The sequence below is a fragment of the Ahaetulla prasina genome, chromosome 18 (assembly GCF_028640845.1).
Source record: "Ahaetulla prasina isolate Xishuangbanna chromosome 18, ASM2864084v1, whole genome shotgun sequence".
Taxonomy (NCBI): Eukaryota; Metazoa; Chordata; class Lepidosauria; order Squamata; family Colubridae; genus Ahaetulla; species Ahaetulla prasina.
In genome coordinates, this window is record NC_080556.1 from 3971815 (window position 1) to 3993626 (window position 21812).

The window sequence follows — 21812 nt, forward strand, 5'->3', positions numbered from 1 at the left end:
TTTTAAAAATGTATGCTTGATTATACTCTTCTCCTTTGTTTCTTGTGTGTGTGTGTGTGTGTGTTGAACAATGTCTCTTGGAAGCCGCGCATATTCTCAGTTCTTTACTAAGACCTTAAACACCGCAGTTGGAAGAGAATAAAGATTTGATCTCCAAAACTCAGAATAGAATAGAATAAAATAGATTTTTTTTATTGGCCAAATGTGATTGGACACACAAGGAATTTGTCTTTGGTGCATATGCTCTCAGTGTATATAAATGAAAAAATACATTCATCAAGAATCATAAGGTGCAACACTTAATGATAGTCATAGGGTACAAATAAGCAATCAGGAAAAAATATCGATATAAATTGTAAAGATACAAGCAACAAAGTTACAGTCATACAGTCATAAGCGGAAGGAAATGGGTGATGGGAACGATGAGAAGATTAATAGTAGTGAAGTTTTAGTAATAGTCTGACAGTGTTGAGGGAATTCTTTGTTTAGCAGAGTGATGGCGTTCGAGGAAAAAACTGTTCTTGTGTCTAGTTGTTCTGGTGTGCAGTGCTCTATAGTGTCGTTTTGAGGGTAGGAGTTGAAACAGTTTATGTCCAGGATGTGAGGGCTCTGTAAATATTTTCACAGCCCTCTTTTTGACTCGTGCAGTATACAGGTCCTCCATGGAAGGCAGGTTGGTAGCCATTGTTTTTTCTGCAGATCTAATGATCCTCTGAAGTCTATGTCTTTCTTGTTGGGTTGCAGAACCAAACCAGACAGTTATAGAGGTGCAAATGACAGACTCAATCATTCCTCTTTAGAACTGGATCAGTAGCTCCTTGGGCAGTTTGAACTTTCTGAGTTGACACAGAAAAAACATTCTTTGTTGTGCTTTTCTGATGATGTTTTTGATGTTAGCAGTACATTTTAGATCTTGCGATATGATAGAACCTAGAAATTTGAAGGTCTCTACTTTTGATACTGTGTTGTCTAGTATTGTGAGTGGTGGAAGTATCGAAGGGTTTCTCCTGAAGTCCACCACCATTTTTACGGTTTTGAGTGTGTTCCATTCCAGATTGTTCCGGTCACACCACCGGGTAGTCGTTCAACCTCCCATCTGTACACGGATTCATCATTGTCTCGAACTCAGCTTACAAATATGACATACAGTCATGTAATGAGTGAAGTTTTACTGGGGTGTTTCTATCTTTCCACCCTCCCTGGGACCAAAGATAATATTATAAATTCAGAAGCAGAGTTATCGTTTCTGGGTTCATCCAATCCTGGATTCTGAGAACCTTAAAATAAATTCAGCTTTCTGATTGCGGGAAACACCGCTGCTTACACTTTTACAGGCAGCAGCTGAGTGCAGAATACCATGTTTCCCCGAGAATACGACATACCCTGTAAGTAAGTCCTAGCTTGATTTTTACATGTGCGCCCAATATAAGCCTTACCCCCACAAAATAAGCCCTAATTAAGACTCTGCCCACTCCAGGGTGCACAGGTAAAAATTAAGCTAGGGTGGGGATGGGAGGGGTGGAACTGCCCTACTAGTTACCTTCGGACAGTTGCAGCCAGGCCTCATACACCTCCGCTCATTTCTTCTGCAGCCGGCAAGGCTTTCCTGAAGGCCTCTGCAGCCGATAACAGAGCTCCGGATCAATCCTAAGACGAATGTCTCACTTAGCAGCAAAAATTCTGGGCTCAGTTGTGGTCGTAAATCGAGTACGCTCTCCGCTCTCTTGCCTTTTCTCTCTCCAGAGCGAACAGCGCCTTACGCCTGAAGTTTGAAGTTTGCAAGGAGCTGGCTAGCTACGTGGAGCTGCTGCCCAAAACAGGCTACATCCAAGCCCATTCTTCCTTCAGCGTCCAGCTGAAATTCCTGCCAAGGTAACGAATGCACCGGCTGCTTTCGCTACTTTCCCGATGCGTTTCTTCCTCAGCCACCATAATCTTTGAGGAAGGCCTGCGTCAATGGTGAAATCCTCCCGGTTTGCCACTGGTTCGCGGCCTGCGCATGCGCGGTGTGTGTTGCGTGTGCCCATGTGCAGTGGGCACCAAACACATGCTGGGCACATGCGCATGCACAGTATGAGCCAAACGTGTGCTGCACACGGAAAAAGGAGGCTTGGGGAGGTAAGTACAACTGAGAGGGGGGGACAGCTGTTTACTTAACAGCTGTCTCTCTTAGCAAGAGACATTTTGGTCTGAATTGTGGCCGTAAGTCGAGGACTACCTATATATCCCACCTTTTAAGGTCCTTTTTCTTCAGTTGGCTGAGTGAAATTAGAATAGAATAACAGAGTCGGAAAGTACCTTGGGGTCCAACCCTCTATTTAGGCAGGAAACCCTACACCACTTCAGACAAATGGTTATCCAATCTCTTCTTAAAAACTTCCAGTGTTGGAGCATTCACAGCTTCTGGTGGCAAGCTGTTCCACTGATTAATTGTTCAGGAAATTTCTCCTTAGTTCTAACTTGCTTCTCTCCTTGATTAGTTTCCACCCGTTGCTTCTTGTCCTGCCCTCAGGTGCTTTGGAGAATAGCTTGACTCCCTCTTCTTTGGAGCAGCCCCTTAGACATTGGAAGACTGCTATCATGTCTCCCCTGGTCCTTCTTTTCATGAAACTAGACATGCCCAGTTCCTGCAACCATTCTTCATATGTTTTAGCCTCCAATCCCTAATCATCTTTGTTGCTCTTCTCTGCACTCTTTCCAGAGTCTCCATATCTTTTTGACATCGTGGCGACCAAAACTAAATGCGGTATTTCAAGTGTGGCCTTACCAAGGCCTTATAAAGTGGTATTAACACTTCACGTGATCTTGATTCTATCCCTCTATTTATGCAGCCCAAAACTGTGTTGGCTTTTTTGGCATCAGCTGCACACGGTTGGCTCCTATTTAAATAGTTGTCCGCTAGGACTCCAAGATCCCTCTCACAGTCAGTACTATTGAGCGAGGTACCACCTATACTGTACCTGTGCATTTGGTTTTTCTTGCCTAAATGTAGAACCTTCCCTTTTTTCACCGTTGAATTTCATTTTGTTAGATAGCGCCCAACATTCAAGGCTGCCAAGATCCTTCTGTATCTTGAGCCCATCTTCTGGAGTGTTATCTATTCCTGCCAGTTTGGTGTCGTCTGCAGATTTGATGAGTTCCCCATCTATTCCCTGGTCCAAGTTATTGATGAAGATGTTGAAGAGTCCTGGGCCTAAAACAGAGCCTTGGAGTACTCCACTGCATACTTCCCTCCATGTAGATGCAATTCCATTGAGGACTACACATTGAAGAGCGGTTGGTCAGCCAGTTACAAATCCATCTGGTGGTGATGCTGTCTAACCCACATTTTTCTACTTTATCTAGTAGTAGCTTATGATCTACTTTATCAAATGCCTTACTGAGGTACAAATAAATTATATCGACAGCATTCCTCTGGTCCACTAATTTTATCACTTGGTTTTTCTTGCCTAAATGTAGAATTTTCTTGCCTAAATGTAGAAAACTCCCATTTTCTTTCACCTCCATTCAGGGAGGAGTCACTTAGAGACCCTGTGGATTTTGAGCAGCCCAACTTTTCCTCTCCACTTGAGTGAGGACCAGTTGAGGGGTGAGTGGAGGTGCCAGGATGTTGTGGGGAGCCCAGCACGTCTCCATCCGCGCGTGGCACCGCACTTCCACCGAGGGTGACTCAGAATTGCTGCTAATGAATTCACGTCAATGTCAAAAGGAACAGATTGCCCAAGATGGGGGCCTTAGCTCGCTACAGCTGGGATCTCGGAAGCTGACATACTGATCAGTGTGCAAGTTTACGTTCTATTTATAGCCAAGAGTTACTGTCCCGAAAACAGAGCAATCTCTTGGTCTTTTTTTTTTTTTTTAAACAACCAGTAATATACAGCATCGGCTTATCTTCAGCTCCTATTTAATATCATGAGCTGACAGAAGGAATTCCTGGCAGTGAAAAGCATTGTCTCAAAATCCCCGTGCAGAATCGAGACTTTAAAAAAAAAAATCTGCTTTGCCATTCAATCAGACTAATAATAATTTGTGCTGCAAAAAATACACCAAAGGAGAAAATTATTCTCGTATATCGCAGTGGTTTGGATGCGAAGGGGGTGACCTGAAAATACACAACCCCTAATTATTTGAAGGATGTAAGACGAGAGGGTTGCGTTCCTCCTTTTATGTCTTTATTCTCTTTATTTATTCAAGGGATACGCCGTCCATCGTTCTGTCACTAAGCCCTGCTTGGCTGTGAGGTATTGAATAAACCAAGATTGCTGGTTCTCTTAATTCCTCAAGTGGGAAGCTAGGATATGCAAATCCCTTTGGATGGGCTCAAATGAAAACACAATGCGGGATTCAGCCTTGCTTTAAAACCTGTTTTGTGAGCACTCGGTAGCAGGTGGAATACCATATAACTACGTCATTGGAACCAAAAAGATAACTGTCTTGTGTTTTATGGCAGAGTTTGCTGCAAAACTCTGCCATAAAACAGGTCCTGCAAAAATTCCCCTATTGGCTGAAAGAATTAAGAATTTTCTAAGATCTAGAACAGGGGTCCCCAACCTTTCGGATCTCAGGGACCACTAAATTCATAATTTTAAATCCCATGGACTACTGATATGATCTGCCTAAAGACCAGCTGGGTGGGCGTGGCTAGGTGGTCATGTGACTGGGTGGGCGTGGCTGGGCCAACTCGATGTCACTCACATCCAGGGGCGCCTCGTTGGCCTCTACTCACCTCTCCCCTGCCAGTCACTCCTTGCCTCCCTGCCCGGGCTCCTGAGGGCCCCAACAGGAAGCAGTTGTTGGAGCTAAGCAGCCACCAGGAGAAAGAGTTGGCAAAATAGCTCAGTTCAAATTGGATCTGACCGAGAAGGAGGCTCAGCAGAAGCACCTCACTGAGGACTAGGAGCATAGGCTTTCCAAGCAGAAGGAAGACCTGCGGGAGTGCAAGGTCAGGTACCGGCGCCTGGAGGGTCAGCGGGCTGAGATGGTCAGCCAGTTCCAGGCTATGATGCAGTCCCACTGGAACCAGGCCCTCCGGCTCTTCGCCACCAGCACAACTTCCCTCCAGCCTTCACATAAAGCCCCGCACCAGGAGGCTGAAACAGACCCCAAGTCTGAATTTCTGCCCCAACAACCTGCACAAAAAGATCCCGAAGTGGGAGACTCTCTGCAGCAACACAAACATTCATTGCACGTATCTGTCCCAGGGGCCGTAGTTTGAGGACCCCTGATTTAGTGCAATATAAAAAAATGCAAATAATTTTTCTGTGGACGACCAAAATTTTCTTATGGACCACCAATGGTCCATGGACCACCAGTTGGTGACCACTGGACTAGAAGACCTCCAAAATCCCTTCCAACTCTGTTATTCTATTCTATTCTATTCTATCCTATCCTATCCTATCCTATCCTATCCTATCCTATCCTTTCCTGTGTCCCAGTACTCCTGAGCCAGCATGGGTTGCTCAGGAATTCTGGGAGTTGAAATCCACAGATCATTAAAGGGACCATATTTACCCATCCCTGCTGTAGCCTGGAAACCGTCCCCCCCTTCCCTTCTCTTTCAGACTCCCCCTTTCAAAAGATGCCAAGAAGTACTTTGATGAGAAGACCCGAGTTCTGGAAGCCCCCCTGACTATCATTGTTTCTGATCAGGTCAGCCTGGCCAATCTGTGGCTTCTTTTGTTGTTGTGTAAGCACAAACCCCAGGTCATGTCTCGTTTTGGACAATCCGGGATTCTTCATTTGAAGGCTGAAGAGCAGGGGCGGGCTTCAAAAATTTTAGCAAGGGGTTCTCTGCCCGGTTGCTGGGTGGGCGTGGCCATGGTGGGCGTGGCCTAGTTGGCCTCCTGCACCACAGCCAGGGTGGGTGGGTGGTTGCCCTCCCCGGGCTCCGGAGGCTTTCCTCGAGCCTCCAGGAAGGTGAAAGGCCCTCTGGAGGCTGGAAACGAGCCCGTTTCCATCCTTCCCAAATTTCTAGTAGGCCCAGTTTTCGCCCTCCCCAAGCCTCCACACACGCCTTGAACTTACCTCCATCCAAAACGGGCTGCGTGGAGACTCCGGGGACTGGAGGGGATGGGTGGGCGGGGGCCAGCCAGGAGTGGGATTTGTGGGTCCTCTGAACTGCAAAGAATCTTAGCTAGAGGTTCTCCCGAACCCCCAGCAGCCGACCCCGACGAAGAGCCTCTGTTCAAATGTAATATATTCTGATTGCATCGCCGTTCGGCTTCGTTTTCCGGTTTTTAGAGCAAGCCGGTTGAATTCAGCATGCACGCCATCCTAACCACTTCGGATCTGGAGATCAACCCAAGTGACGTGGATTTTGGATACTGCTCTATCTACGAAGCTGTTCGGACAACCGTCGCCGTCACCAACAAAGCAATTCTGCCCCAGGAGTTTGGTTTCGTCGGGCTGCCAAAGGTAAAAAGGTCTGCTTGCTTTTGTCCCAAGAGGGCCTCCCTTGGAAATTTCCAGCCTGGGTTAGAATTATACTCAGCTTTTTAGGATGGAGAGCATTCTGGTGGGTTCTGCTTAGAACGAAATCCGCATCAGGAAATTGCAAACTTCTTCATTTGTGCACACTGGACCAGCCGGTAAATGTTTGTTGTGTCCCCTAGTGTGCTCCGTCATAATTTCTGATGTTTTAAACTTCTCCTGGAAAGGGGCTTTAAAGTATATATATTTTCATGAGCACTAGTAACTTGGCTTATTTAGATTTGGAGGGGCAGCAGACGTCCATAGTCAATACAATATTTAAGACGTTTCATTTTTATTTTTATTTTCGCTTTGCAATCTCACTAAATGTATGAGCCTCGGTGGCGCAGTGGTTAAGAATGCAGTACTGCAGGCTATTTCTGCTGACTGCCAGCTGCCTGCATTTTGGCAGTTCGAATCCCACCAGGCTCAAGGTTGACTCAGCCTTCCATCCTTCCGAGGTGGGTAAAATGAGGACCCAAATTTGGGGGGGGCAATAGGCCGACTCTGTAAAACCGCTTAGAGAAGGCTATAAAGCCCTGTAAAGCGGTATATAATGCTATTGCTAATTGCCATAAAAATTCTGAGAACCAAGTTTAATAACAGATTTACAGAGTTGGAAGGGACCGTGAAGGTCATCTACTCCAACCAAAATAAAACAACCCTTTTGATAAAGGTAAAATATCTACCGTTTATACCTTAGAAACGTTAGGACATTCCTTTTTGTTAAAAAATAAATAAATAACCGTCCATTTTCTAATACTTTTCCTTGGTTCATTTCCCCCCCTGATTTTGGAAAGTTCGTAGAAGTTCAACCCAACGACGGGTTTGGGGTGCTCCTACCTCTGGAAAGCTTGACCCTGGATGTCATCTTCAAAGCCAAGAAGGCGAAATTGTACAGTTTCGAACTCGTTTGCAAGACGGAGATCAACAGGTATGGGTGTCTGTTTCAGTTGCCAAGGCCATGGTGTGGTTGGGCCAAAAAGATTTTGGGGAGTCGCTGAATCAAAGCGAGGTCCACTTGAGGTTCAGCTAGCCCCAGCTAGAACAGAGGACTCCCTATTTAGCTTCTGGCACTTTTTTTTTTACACCGCTAGTTTAAACTCTAGAACCATGATGGCAAATCTATGGTACACGTGCCACAGCTGGCATGCATAGCCCTCTTGGTGGGCACGCGAGCCGTTGCTCAGCTCAGTTCCAAAGGGCTTGCGCATGCATGCCGCCCGCTGGCCAGCTGATTTTCGGGATGCGCAGGGGGCATGCGGAGACATGCATGCATGGGGATCACACACGCATGTGTGGGAGTGGGGGTTCTCCACGCATGCACAGGGGCGGGAGCGCGGGGCAGAGCAGCCCACCCACCCCCACAGCCCATTTTTTCAGCCCAGGAGGCTGCAGGGAGGCCTTTAGGCCCAAAATAGGGGGCGCGGGGTGTCACCAATTTGGCTTGGCTTGGGTGAATTGGATGCTAATTTTACATCTGGTTCACCGAACTGGTAGTTGCAAGGGCTGGCTGGTCCTCCCATCCCGCCTCACCACCCCCCAGAAGTCTCCACGTGGCCCGTTTTGGAGGCCAGGTAAGTGCAGTGCCCACGCAGATGCTCTGGGAGAATGAAAAACGAGCCTACTGGAAGTCCTGAAATGGGCCCGTTTCCAGCCTCCGGAGGGCCTCCAGAGCCCGGGGGAGGCTGTTTTCGCCTTCCTGGAGGCTCAAGGAAAGCCTCCAGAGCTTAGGGAGGGTGAAAATGCCCTCCCCCACCCTCCCGTGGTGCAGGAGGCTGAGTGGACCATGCCCATCATGGCCAAGCAACCAGGCCGAGAACCGGTTGCTAAATAATTTAATGCACCGGGGGAAGGGGAGCATGGGGGTCGCATGCGCATGAACAGGGAGTGTTGTGCGCATATGCGTGGAGGCGCGCGCATTGCATTATGGGTGCTGGCACGTGCGTGCGTTGTTGCGAGCGCACACGCATGCTTTCGGCACACAAAGAGAAACGGGTTAGCCATCACTGCTCTAGAATGACATCCAAAGGAGGGATAAGGCCTGACAGGTTCTCTGTACGGTTTGTAGATAATTCCCAGTTGGTTTTTAAAACAACCCATCGGAGCCACTAATCACGACAAATGACAAAACTGTGTTAAGAAATGGGAAAACAAACTTAGAACAGCCCCAAAACAACTGCCAATTACTGTCATCGTTTCTCAGAAGTGATGCCTCCTTATTCAGGGAATAATACTTAAAACAAAACAAAAAAATGATGAAAAAAGATTTGCCAACGAGAGATGCCTCAATCCTGTATATTCCAGGCCTGTAAAAGAATCCTGAAATCGCACTTTTAGCTAACCAAGGACATTCTAGGTGGTTCAACTATAGCTCCCACGCTTGGCTGGGAGTGTTGGGAACTCTAGTCCAACACGAACCAGAAAGCAATAAGACTGGGCTGGGCATAAAGCTAGTCTCACATGACAGCTGCAAAGTAACCTATTTTCTAGGTTTTTCCTAAAAGATGGAACTATAATCCACACCCAGAGGCTAGGTTTGCTTATCATGCTAAACCAAAATAAACCAAATAGAATAGAACAGAACAGAACAGAACAGAACAGAACAGAAGTCGCACTGAGACTTATATACCACTTCACAGTGCTTTACAGCCCTCTCTAAGAGGTTTACAGAGTCAGCCTATTGCCTCCAACAATCTGGCTACTCATATTACCGACTTCAGAAGGATGGAAGGCTGAGTCAACCTTAAGCCGGTGAGAATCGAACTGCCAGCAGCCGGCAGTCAGCGGAATTAGCCTGCAATTAGCCTGCAATACTGCATTCTAACCATTGTGCCCAGAGGTGGGTTTCAGCAGGTTCTGAACAGTTCTGGAGAACCGGTAGCGGAAATTTTGAGTAGTTTGGAGAACCGGTCGTAAAAATTCTTACCCATCTATTCTCTGCCTTGCAATTCCCAGTTGATTGGGAGGAAATGGGGATTTTACAATATCCTTCCCCTGGAGTGGGGCAGGAATGGAGATTTTACAATATCTTTCTCCTGCCACGCCCACCAAGCCATGCCACACCCACCAAGCCACACCCACAGAACTGGTAGTAAAAAAAATGTTGAAACCCACCATTGATTGTGCCACCGATCAGTGGCTCTTCGAAGCCACGAAGCCGTGGGGATTTCTCTCTCCGTTTGCAGAAAGGGATGGTGCGTGGCAGACTGCCGACTTCGTCATGCCGCTTCTTCGAAAAGAATCCCAACACCGACCCTGAAACGTTTTGGTCCTGTTTCCCCATTTTAGGGAGTTCAAGCTCTCCTGCAAGGCTGTCGGCGTCCACCCGCCCCTTGTTCTTTCCCACTCCTTCGTCCAGTTCCCGGCCACAGCTCTGGACGACGTCTCGGCCGCCACCCTCTTCATCATCAACCCCCACGAGAGAATCAGCCACTTTACCCACACCATGCCCCGAATCGGCGAGGGGGAGATCGCTCCAGTCGGACCCACTTCCTTCCAGTTCCTCGTGCCCGAGGATTCTCCCATCATCATCATCCCCTGCGTGGGGACTGTCCTGCCTGGGAAGGTAAACTCTGAGCATGTCTGTCGTGTCCCACTCCTCCTCTGACGGCCGGGTCTGGGAAGTCTGTATCAAGCGTGGCCACGAAGCCTCTGCAGCTTTGCCAAATTCCTATCAGAATTCTCAGGGCAGGCAGGAATCCAAGGTGTGACTTCAGCAACCAGATGAGACTTTGCCTGACTCAAGGAATGCCAAAAAGCAGATCCTTTATATAGGCCATGGGGTGTGGCTCCATGACTCAGCACTTATCCAGGCCTGCTCCTCCCTTCCTTTTGCTGACGTCGCCTCTCCATTCTCCGGAAGTGGGGATCTGTCCACTGTGTCTTTTCGTCCTCAGCTGCCGGCAATTCTAGCTCGTGGCTGGCTTCGTGCTCACACGCTGTAGGAGGGAGGTTTGTTTGCTCAGTCTGTCCGGGCATGGTGCCAGGGCTGGGGGTTGGAGGCATGCCAGGCCATTCTTCTTCACTATCAGTCTCTGGCTCAGATAGCAGGAGATGGGAGGGGCCCGGCTGAGGAGAGGAGGGCGGGCGAGGCACAACAATGTCTAAATAAGATATTAGTACTACCCACCCACCCCCAGCCTCCCAACCAGCCTCCCAACCAAGGTTTTAATTCCTGGCAATGGATCCACCCTTTGAAAAAACAGTGCCATGTCCGAAGGGACTTTGCCATCAAGTCAGCCTAAAAATTAGCAGATACAGATTAACAGAGCTGGAAGGGACCTTGTAGGTCATCTAGTCCAACCCCCCACCCAATCAGGAGACCCTACACCATTTCTAACAGATGGCAGTCCAGTCTCTTCTTGAAAGCTTCCAGGGATGAAGCTCCCACAACTTCTGAAGGCGACTTCTGTTCCTTCAACTTCTTATTCTCACTGTCAGAAAATTCCTCCTTATTTCCAGGTTGAATCTCTCCTTGTTCAGTTTCCCTCCATTATTCCTTGTCTGGCCTTCGGGTGCTTTGGAAAATAGCTTGATCCACTCTTCTCTTTGGCAGCACCTCAAATATTGGACATGTATTTTTTCCCCTCTTCATTTGGGCTTTTACAAACCTTCTTGGAAGCTAAGGGAAGAATGACATGTTTAAATAGGAGATAATTGCATGAATAATTAAATAAACAATTAAAGCTACCTCCACCGCCCCATCCTTCAGATGTGGTGGAGGTTAAAACATAACGAAGAACAGTTGCAGGAATTGGGTATGTCTAGTTTAATGAAAAGGATTGGGGTGAGATGATAGCAATCTTCCAATATTTGTGGGGGGGGGGGCAGTGCCACAGAGAAGAGGGGGTCAACCTATTCTCCAAAGCACCAGAAAGCAGGACAAGAACTAATAAAGGAGAGAAGCAACCTGGAACTAAGGAGAAATTTCCTGAAAGTGAGAACAATGAACCCGTGGAACAACTTGCCTCCAGAAGTTGTGGATGCTCCAACACTGGAAGTTTTTAAGAAGAGATTGGACAACCATTCGTTTGAAATGATACATGGCTTCCTGCTTTAGCATGGGGTTGGACTAGAAGATCTCCAAGGTCCCTTTCAACTCTGTTATTCTGTTATTTTGAGGCTCAGTTGCAGTTTTGTGGCTTCAGCCATTTTGTTTCCTGCCTGGTTGATTTGGTTTTATGTCCTTGGTCATTTCTGCTTTTAGTGAGGGTTTTTCTCCCCCACCTCCTTATTTCTTTCTCTTCTACCGGCTTCTGATGTCCAGAAATGCCTCCTTGATGTCTCCTTCCACCCAGCACTGTCCGATCAATTGATCAGGCAAGAGGCAGTGAACATAACCTGTCAGAACGCCGAAATAAAAGCTCAAATGGAGAAAAGGGCCCGAGAATTGGAAATGCAGGTAAATACAGGTGCAGACAGCTTCCTGTTAGTTCTTTCTGACCAAGGGAATGTATGACAGGGTCACAACTTGGAGAAGCAGGTGGCAAAGGTGCAAACACCCACATCCATTCACACACCCCCACACCCCCACACACAAACAGACCTAGCTGTGGTGGGGGGATATAAGGTGAGCTGGACTTGAAGAGTGAGGAAGGGGACCTTGTGCAAAGATTAGAGACCAGCAGTTCATCACAGTAGTGTAATACTTCATTTAACACCCAGTAAAAATAATAAAGTCCAGTGACATAATAAAGAGAGTCACAGAATGGCTACAAGGGGAGGGGAGGGGAGGGGAGGGGAAGGAAAAAAGGAAAGGAAAGGACGAAGAGGGAAGGAAAGGAAAGGAAAGGAAAGGAAAAAGTAAAATAAATGATGAAGGGGGAAGGGAAGGAAAAAAGGAAAGGAAAAAAAAAAGGATGAAGAGGGAAGGGAAGGAAAAAAGGAAAGGAAAGGAGGAAAGGATGAAGTGGGAAGGAAAGGAATAATGGAAAGGAAAGGATGAAGAGGGAAGGAAATGGATGGGAGGAAAAGGAAGGATGAAGAGGAAAGGGAAAGGAAAGGAAAGAGAGAAGGGAAAGGAAAAAGAAAAGAAAAAGAAAGGGAAGAAGGAGAGAACAGAAGGGAAGGGAAAGGAGGAGAAGGGAAGAAGGAGAGGAAAAGAAAGGAAGGAAAGGGGAGAAAGAGGGAAGGGAAAGGAAGGAAGGAGAAAGGGAGGGAGGAAAGAAGGAAGGAAGGAGATGGAGAGGGAGGAGATGGGGATTTTTCTTAATCTACACTGAAAAAACTCTGGTGGCCCCAGTCTCTCAGTTCTATCTCCAGGAGCAAAGCTAGGATTCAGGGGAGTGTCTAAAGCTGTGTTTTGTTTGCTGCCATTCGCACAGAAGGGTTGTTGTTTTTTTGTGGCAGAGGAGGAAGGAGGAGGCGGCCATATTGGGACGGAAAGACGGGAAGAAGGTGGCCAGCTTCTCCTTCGTGGCTGAACCTTCAAAGGACAAGAGCCCCGTCAAGCCCTTCGAAGAGCCCAACCCAGAAGACATCTCCAGGGAGTGAGGATACAAAAATCTATTCGTTAGGGTTCCGACAGATGCTCTAATTAAATCATGAGCCTCGGGCCAATCTTCAAAAGAAATCCAATTATTTATTAGGCGCTTCATGTCGGCATGTTCCAAGTGAAGCCAACTCTGACCCCATGTAATTTACGCCCCAATTATGACCCTGTTTCCCCCCCACTCCCCCCAGGGTGTGTCATCAGTCACGTTCACCAACAGAGCAATATCGGGGTTGTAGAGATCACTCCCCTCCGGCTGCTGTAGGTAGCCCTGGGAGACAGCCTTGAGAGAGAGATGTCTGGAATGTGCTTTTGTTTTTGGCTGCTGTTTCGCCATTTCCCCATCCCCCTTGCCTATAGCAATTTGAGAGCAAGCCAGGGTATCTTTACGAGTTGACACTAATTCTGCTTCCTGGCTAACACTTAATTGTAGGAGTTGGGTGTGCTCATCGGTCTATTTTGGCCAACTATTGGTCGGTTTCTTCCCCCTCTAGCTCCGAAGAGTACATTGCGGCCCATCTCAACCTAGTCCGTAGCTACACCAGCTGTTTCGATAAGTACATCATACCTTGCCTTGTTGCGAGCGGAGACATCGACGAGAAAAGAAGGGTTGAAGACATGAACTTCAGGTACGCGGAGAACCACCGCGGCCGAGGGCCACTTTACCCATGGCACTACTGTAGGAGGGGTTGAATTTGCCAAAGTCTGCTGCTTTGGCTACATCTCTGGCTAATAAAATCAGCATACCGTTTGCCTCTTTTTGCTTGCAATGGATACTCTTTGATCTGCATCCGCATGTAATTAAAAGCTGGGCTTTTTTTTTTTAAACTCTGATTTTAAACCAGGTTTAAGTGGCAGGGCCAGATTTGGTAGGATTTGAATTTTCTTTTTGCCTGGCTTCATTCCTCAACAAAGATCTTAACGCTTTCTAGTTGGCCAAAATATTTATATTTATCTTATCTCTCTATCTGATATTTTGGGACCGGCCGTCTCGGGCGGTGTACAATAAAACAGGAAAGAAGATAAAAACAGGCTGTAAAAATGTAAAACTTTGAAAGGACACTTGGATAATTGAATGCTGTTAAAATTAGTTAAAAAGTCACAGGGTGGGCTCTTCGGCCACCCACCAACCCCACGGCTGCGCTCCCCATACGAGGTCCCCATATGAGGTCGCAGAACTAGTGGTGGGATTCACCAGTTGTAACAAACGGTTCGCTTCGCGCGCCCTCCGGAAATGGGCCCATTTCCGGACTTCCGGTACTTCTGATAGGCCTGTTTTTTGCCCTCCCCAGGCTCCAGAGGCTTTCCTGGAGCCTCCAGGAGGGTGAAAACTGCCTCCCCCAGGCACCGGAGGCCCTCTGGAGGCTGGAAACAGGCCCATTTCCGGACTTCCGGTAGGCCCATTTTTCGCCCTCTCAGAGCCTCCGCGCATGCACTGCACTTACCTGGCATCCAAAACAGGCCACATGGAGACTCCTGGGAGGGATGGCGTGGGGTGGGTGGGGTCAGCCAGTCCTTGGAACAACCAGTTCACCGAACCAGATTAAAATTAACATCCGGTTTGTCCAAACTGGCTGAATCCCGCCTCTGCGCAAAACCATGTTTTTAATTTTCTCTGAGATCAGAATCTTCTCTGAAAGTTTGCGTTTCACGAAGCTCTTTTTGCCGATCTTGGGGTGTTCGCGAACCACGATGCTTTTTCTGTCGGAAACCAGGGGCATTTGAACTGCAATGTAATTTTCTCTCTACAGCCCTTACAACACTTTGTACTTGGAGCTTCATTGTCCATCTGTCGCCCCTGTCGTGGTGGTCACTTCAAACAACGGGAGAACTTTTTTCAACTTTGGGGACGTCGCCGTCGGTACGAAATCCCCTTTCTGTATCCTCTTTTTTTTTCCCCTCTCCGTTCTGTCTCCTTCCCCACTTCAGACCCACAAGCTGGCCTTCAGCCAGTGGATTCAGGGCTCTTATCAGCGCTGGTAGAGAAATCGCAGCTGCTTGCCAAAGTTCAAACAAATGACTCGCAGAGTAAGACTTCAGCTCTCTTTGAAACGGTTCAGCTAATCTTTTGCTCCCCGTGGAGTGAGAGCAGTCCCAAAGCTCCTTATATATCCTGTGGGGTGGGGCTCCTGCCCCACCCTTCCCTTTGATGACGCCGCCTCTCTAATCTTCTGAAGCGCGGGTCGATCCAGGCTTGATTGGTATGATTATCAGCTGCGTCTGAAGGCGTAGCCTGAGGAAGGGAGGAATCAGGGGATGACGGCCTCATTACATCCTCCGACTGGCCTGGTTCTGGCTCCTGGAGCCGGGCCAAAGGCATCGGTGCTCCCGAGGTAAGCCTTACCGGCCCTTCCCCCTCACTCTCGGAGTCATTTTCGGGCATGGGGCCAGGTTCGGGGGCTGGAGTCACAACACTCTCCTTGGCAGAATTTGATTCATAAAGCTTGGTGAGAGCCGCAAGTTTTCTCAGTGGCCTTATAAGCATCTTATAAGAGCCAAGGTGGCGCAGTGGTTAGAGTGCAGTACTGCAAGCTACTTCAGCTGACTGCTAGCTGCAGTTCAGCAGTTCAAATCTCACCGGCTCAACGTTGAGTCAGCCTTCCATCCTTCCGAGGTAGGTAACCCAGATTGTTGGGGGGGGGGGCAATATGCTGGCTCTGTAAACCGCTTAGAGAGGGCTGTAAAAGCACTATGAAGTGGTATATAAGCCTAACTGCTATTGCTATCTTAAGAACAACAAAGTTGATTAGGGGACTGGAGGCTAAAATGTATAAAGAACAGTTGCTGGAATTGGGTATGTCTAATTTGATGAAAAGAAGGACTAGGGGAGACATGACAGCAGTCTTCCAATATCTCAGGGACTGCCCCAAAGAACAGAGAGTCAAGCTATTCTCCAAAGCACCTGAAGGCAGGACAAGAAGCAATGGGTGGAAACTCATCAAGGAGAGAAGCAACTTAGAATTAAGGAGAAATTTCCTGACAGTCAGAATAATTAACGAGTGGAACAACTCGCCTCCAGAAGTTGTGAATGCTCCAACACTGGAAGTTTTTAAGAAGAGGTTGGATAACTATTTGTCTGAAGTGGTGGAGGGTTTCCTGCCTCAGCAGGGGGTTGGACTAGAAGACCTCCAAGGTCCCTTCCAACTCTGTTATTCTATTCTATTCTATTCTATTCTATTCTATTCTATTCTATTCTATTCTATTCTATTCTATTCTATTCTATGCTAAACAAAAAACAAAAACCTCTCATTTTGGAATATTGGAGCAGTACAACACTTTGTATAGGGCAGGCCAAAGGTATATAGGTAGTCCTTGATGTACGACCACAATTGAGCCTAAAATGTCTGCTGCTAAGCGAGACAGTTGTTAAAAGAAGAGTTTTGCCCCATTTTACAACCTTCTTTTAAAATTGTCTCAACTGGCTTTCATTTACCTGGACTGTCTTCTCACACAGGACACAGAATCAAGAAAGAAGTGGAGATCCAGAATATATCCAAAGAACACTTGGTGGTATCCTTTTCATTGAACTAGGGCCTAGTTCGTTGCGGTGGTGGCAGCATGGGCTGTGGCATTGTTAAAAGCCAAGGTTAGGAATTGGCTGTTTTTTCTTGGTCCCGTTGGATTCTTTGAACCAAATTTTTCAGGTGGGATATTCCCTTCTTGATCCCTTTGGACCGTTTCTGCTAGCCAATCCGATTTGTTCACTCGGAGAAGGCGAATCCCGGGAGCTAGTCCTTTCCTTCTGTCCAGACGAGAGCAAGTCTGTGAGTTTCTGCGTTCTCTTGTCACACTTTTAATGTTTTGTAGCAATGTGTCTCAACCTTCTCCAGTTTAAGAGTTGTGGACTTCAACTCCCAGAGTTCCTCAGCGAACTCTGGGAGTTGAAGTCCACGTCTTAAAGTTGCCAAGGTTGGAGACTCCTAATCTATACAGTATCCCACTGACCATTTCATCCATTCCCTGCTCTTCCCCCTGAAATTTCCCTTCCCAGTATTTTGAAATCCTGGAGATCCGGACTGAGAAGGCCACCCTAACTCTTACATTGACTGGCAGGGGAGTAATCGCATCCATTGCATGTTCGCTGGAAGAAGATGTCTTGAATATGGGATATGTGGTCTCCAAGGAAACCACCACATCTGTCTTCAAGGTACTTTTCTCCTTTTCAAGGAAATCCTATTATCCTATTCCCAACCGAGGCAAATCAGTCGGGAAGTTACCGTGATGGCATGCAAGCCGCAAGGAAAGGCCACCACTTGGTATTATTATTGCCATCATTATTATTATTTAAGATTTAATCTTCAATTCGATTCACAGTCTGGGACTGGTCAAAACGTAACAATTCAAACAATAGTGGGATTCAGCTAGTTCTGTTGAACCGGTACCACGCCCACCCAGCTGGTCATTGGGGCAGAGAACTGGTTGTTAAATTATTTGAATCCAACCACTGAATTCAAGCCCTAACCAAGGATTTAAGAGCTGTTAAGATAATATCTGCGTATATAGGCAGTTCCAAGTAAGGTAGTTCTTTGCGAAGTCAGAATATTCAGGTCAGATATGTATCTAGGCAACACTTTCGTTTGTTGTTGTTATTTTATTCATTAAACAAGTAACTCAAGTCAACTGAACATTCTAAAATTGTTGGTGTTGTTATTATTATTTATTCAGATTTATTCTAGCCACTCCCCTCTAATCCTACTTAGCTTCTGGACATAAGCCGAGGTCAGCCTGTTTATTGCCATCTGCTGTGATCTAGGAATTTTTGATCAAATAAGTTAGTTAATCTTTGGGGGATTTCAAGTAAATCCTATCTAAAGTTTTCAGGGTCATCTTTAAAATCAGGATGGGGGAAAAAAATGAGAAGATAAGTTAACCTCAAGATCAATCTAGACCAGGGGTCTCCAACCTTGGTCCTTTTAAGACTTGTGGACTTCAACTCCCAGAGTTCCTCAGCCAGCTTTGCTGGCTGAGGGACTCTGGGAATTGAAGTTCCCAAGTCTTAAAGGGACCAAGGTTGGAGACCCCTGATCTAGACTATGGAGCAAAATAATTTCTCTTGGCAGATTTTCAAAACAAGTAACAAGCATACCAATAGAATAGAATAGAATAGAATAGAATAGAATAGAATAGAATAGAATAGAATAGAATAGAATAGAATAGAATAGAATAGAATAGAATAGAATTTTATTGGCCAAGTGTGATTGGACACACAAGGAATTTGTCTTGGTGCAACAATGTCCGGTTCATCAAAGCAACCTACATACATCTTTATGAGTGATAAACTTTCAAAGCCTTTTTTACGGTGAGCAGTTTCCCCAGATTAAAGACGGTCCATTTTTTGGAACAAAGGTTTTTTGTTTTGTTTTTTTGTTTACATTTATATCCCGCCCTTCTCCGAAGACTCAGGGCGGCTTACAGTGTATAAGGCAATAGTCTCATTCTATTTGTATATTTTTACAAAGTCAACTTATTGCCCCCCCAACAATCTGGGTCCTCATTTTACCCACCTTATAAAGGATGGAAGGCTGAGTCAACCTTGGGCCGGGCTTGAACCTGCAGTAATTGCAGGCTACTGTGTTCTAATAACAGGCTCTAACAGCTTGAGCTATTCCGAACCTTGTCTGAACCTTTGTCAGGTTGTCTGAAATATTTAATATCTGAACGAAGGGTGTTGCCAGGGTTCCAAGTAATAAATCCATTGCAAGCAATTGAATACCTCAAAGATTACTTTTATCGGAAATATCATATCTGGTGAAAACTGACTCTGAAAACTCCCGCGGTTTTCACCATATTAAAAGTAAAAGATTTTCCATTTTCTTAAAACAATCAGTCCCATGGTCCAATCGCCGTGCTGTCCAACAACCAGGTGGCATCACTGCGCCTCCTTCCGACCGAGTGGAAGAATGACCTTGGTTCCCAAGAGAAAGTATTTTGTTTTGGCTACAAAAATCCTTCTATCTCAATTTCCCCCTCCCTGATCCTGACGGAAGAAAATGGCTTCGGTCAGGCCGGCTTCAGAGATGACAGGTATCCAACCTTGGCAACTTTAAGACTTGTGGACTTCAACTCCCAGGATTCCCCAGGTCTGAAGTCCACAAGTCTTGCAGTTGCCAAGGTTGCGCACACCCGACCTAAACCGTATTGCTGTCCTCATCCATGACAGCTAGCAAAGATTTCTTGCAAAAATTACTTTCCCGCCACTGTTTTCTTCCTAAATCTGCAAAAAGAAATCTTCGCGTTTTTGCCAAAGGCCAACAGCACCTGTACTCTGCTACCTAGGAAAAAAGGGCTTAATATTTGAGGTAATTTTAGGACGATGGGTTCTTTTGCAGATTGAGAACATTTCTTCTTTGGCTTTGAAATATTCTATCGTCTTGGACTCTCTTTCTCCGGACAGATATCAAGAGCTGCAGAGGTTTCCCCCATTCCTTAACACTCCAAGAGAAACGCATATAGTTGGTAAGGAAATGGGCCCCCGTTTTGAGGGCTTTTATGTGCTAGATGTGGCTTGTGGGTGGCTTCATGGTTAGAGTTCATATGATTTGAACAAATTCTCCAGAGGGATACGTGTTCCAGTCACATGAAGGTGGCAGGGCAAATTTCATAGGGAAAAATGGCAATAATATCTATTTATCCATCTATCTATCTATCTATCATCTATCTATCTATCTATCTATCTATCTATCTATCTATCTATCTATCTATCATCTTTGTCTGTCTGTCTTTCTGTCTATTTATCTAGCCATCCCTCTACTTATTTAGCTACCTACTTATCTCTATATCTATGTATCTATCACAAGGGACATGGTGACTCAGTGGCTAAGACTCTGAGCTTGTCGATCAAAAAGTCGGCAGTTCAGCGGTTTGAATCCCTAGCGCCGCGTAATGGGGTGAGCTCCCGTGACTTGTCCCAGCTTCTGCCAACCTAGCAGTTCGAAAGCATCTATAAAAGGCAAGTAGAAAATTAGGGACCACCTTTGGTGGGAAGGGAACAACGTTCCGTGCGCCTTTGGCGTTTAGTCATGCTGGAGACGTCTTCGGATAGCGCTGGCTCTTCGGCTTTGAAACGGCGATGCGCACCGCCCCCTAGAGTCAGGAATGACTAGCACATATGTACGAGGGGAACATTTACCCTTACCTAAGTGTTCTTTGAAATCCTTTGGCCACCTAATGAGAAGGAAGGACTCCCTGGAGAAGAGCCTAATGCTGGGAAAGATGGAGGGAAAAAGAAGAAGGGGATGGCAGAGAACGAGGTGGCTGGATGGAGTCACTGAAGCAGTCGGCGTGAGCTTAAATGGACTCTGGAGGATGGTGGAGGATAGGAAGGCCTGGAGGACCATTGTCCGTGGGGTCGCGATGGGTGGGACACGACTTCACAACTAACAACAGCAACAAATTGTTCTTCCTTGGGCTCAACTGGTTAATATCCTAGTTTTTCTACTCGTTCTTGGATTTCCAGCACTGCTGTGGGAAGGACACGGTCTCTTTTCTACTGGCCTTTTTACCGATTCCTTTCCCAGGTACGCAAAACTACAGTGGCCTAAGCGTCTTCAGTGTCTTCCCAATGCAAGGCGTCATCGGGGTTGGGAAATCTCAGGAATTCACCGTCACCTTCAGCCCTGATCACGAGAGCTTGTATTATTCCGACCGCATCCAGATCTTGCTTTTCGATAAGGTGAGCTTCCACATATTATTCGAAAGGGAACGGGGATGGGAAGGTGTCAAATTCAAGGGGGAAGAGAAAAAGAAAGAAAACGGGGCACCGACTTCCAACTCTTCCTAGCGCGGTACAAGATAAACACGCTCCAATTTCAATGTTTTGCTTTTATATAGAACAAACCATTTCTATAACACCAAATCCAAAATCAAAGTTTCATTCTTTTTTTTTTTTCTTCACAAGCACAAATTCCAGAAGTGATGTCCAAATAAGAACATATTTTCCTCTTTTAAACAAAGCACTCAATTTAACCATTCCTGCTTTATCTTCCTTGCTTCCTGGAAACAGTGTCAATTTCGATTTCCACCTAGTAATCTTTGTGAACTGTCGCTATTTTTATTTACAAAATTTTATTGTGTTCTTTCAAAATTCTTTGGCCTTGCTGAAGTCCACGCATCTTAAAGTTCCCGGGGATTGAAGAATATTGTTTTAAACATTGTTTACAGAAGGAATAGATCAGACATCCAGCCCTTGGTTATCAATGGAGACCGAGTGGAGCAAGTGGCCAGTTTTAAGTTTCTGGGTGTTAGCATAAAAGAGGACCTGACCCGGGGCGCTTACATGGCAGCCCTGGTCAAAAGGGCCCAGCAGAGATTATAATACCTGAGACTTCTCAGGAAACAACTGAATGAAAAACTGCTGGTGACTTTCTACCGCTGTACCGTAGAGAGTATTTTAATTTACTGCACCTGTGTATGTTTTGCCAATTGCACAGTGGCAGAGAGGACAACGCTCCAGGGGGTCAGCGTCATTGCCCAGAGGATCATGGGTTGCCCTCTCCCCTCTTTGGAAAAGCTTTATAGCTCCCGCTGCCTTAAGAAAGTTCAAAACATTCTTAAAGATCCATCACATCCTCTTTTTTTTTTTTTGAACTATTATCATCTGGCAGCCGGTACAGGACAATCAAAAGGACAAATAGGTTGAAAAAAGCTTCTATCCCAGAGCAGTAATTATATTGAATTCTACTGCATTTGTTTTGTTGTTAGTTGCAAAGTCGTGTCCGACCCATCGCGACCCCACGGACCACGTTCCTCCAGGCCTTCCTGTCCTCTACCATCCTCCAGAGTCCATTTAAACTCATGCCGACTGCTTCAGTGACTCCATCCAGCCACCTCGTTCTCTGCCATCCCGTTCTTC

At 46.4% G+C, this 21812-nt stretch overlaps 1 protein-coding gene across 1 annotated transcript in view; it reads left to right on the top strand.

Annotated features, from left to right (window-relative positions):
- CFAP74 (cilia and flagella associated protein 74) overlaps positions 1–21812 on the top strand; it is a 60671-nt gene that overhangs the window by 31997 nt on the left and 6862 nt on the right. The window contains exons 21-34 of the mRNA XM_058161464.1: positions 1744–1872; positions 5562–5649; positions 6241–6414; positions 7269–7402; positions 9760–10036; positions 11738–11872; positions 12820–12959; positions 13456–13590; positions 14713–14822; positions 16416–16471; positions 16606–16725; positions 16953–17108; positions 19291–19417; positions 20479–20633. Coding sequence (XP_058017447.1) covers positions 1744–1872; positions 5562–5649; positions 6241–6414; positions 7269–7402; positions 9760–10036; positions 11738–11872; positions 12820–12959; positions 13456–13590; positions 14713–14822; positions 16416–16471; positions 16606–16725; positions 16953–17108; positions 19291–19417; positions 20479–20633 — 1936 coding nt within the window. The remainder of the gene's footprint in view (positions 1–1743; positions 1873–5561; positions 5650–6240; positions 6415–7268; positions 7403–9759; positions 10037–11737; positions 11873–12819; positions 12960–13455; positions 13591–14712; positions 14823–16415; positions 16472–16605; positions 16726–16952; positions 17109–19290; positions 19418–20478; positions 20634–21812) is intronic.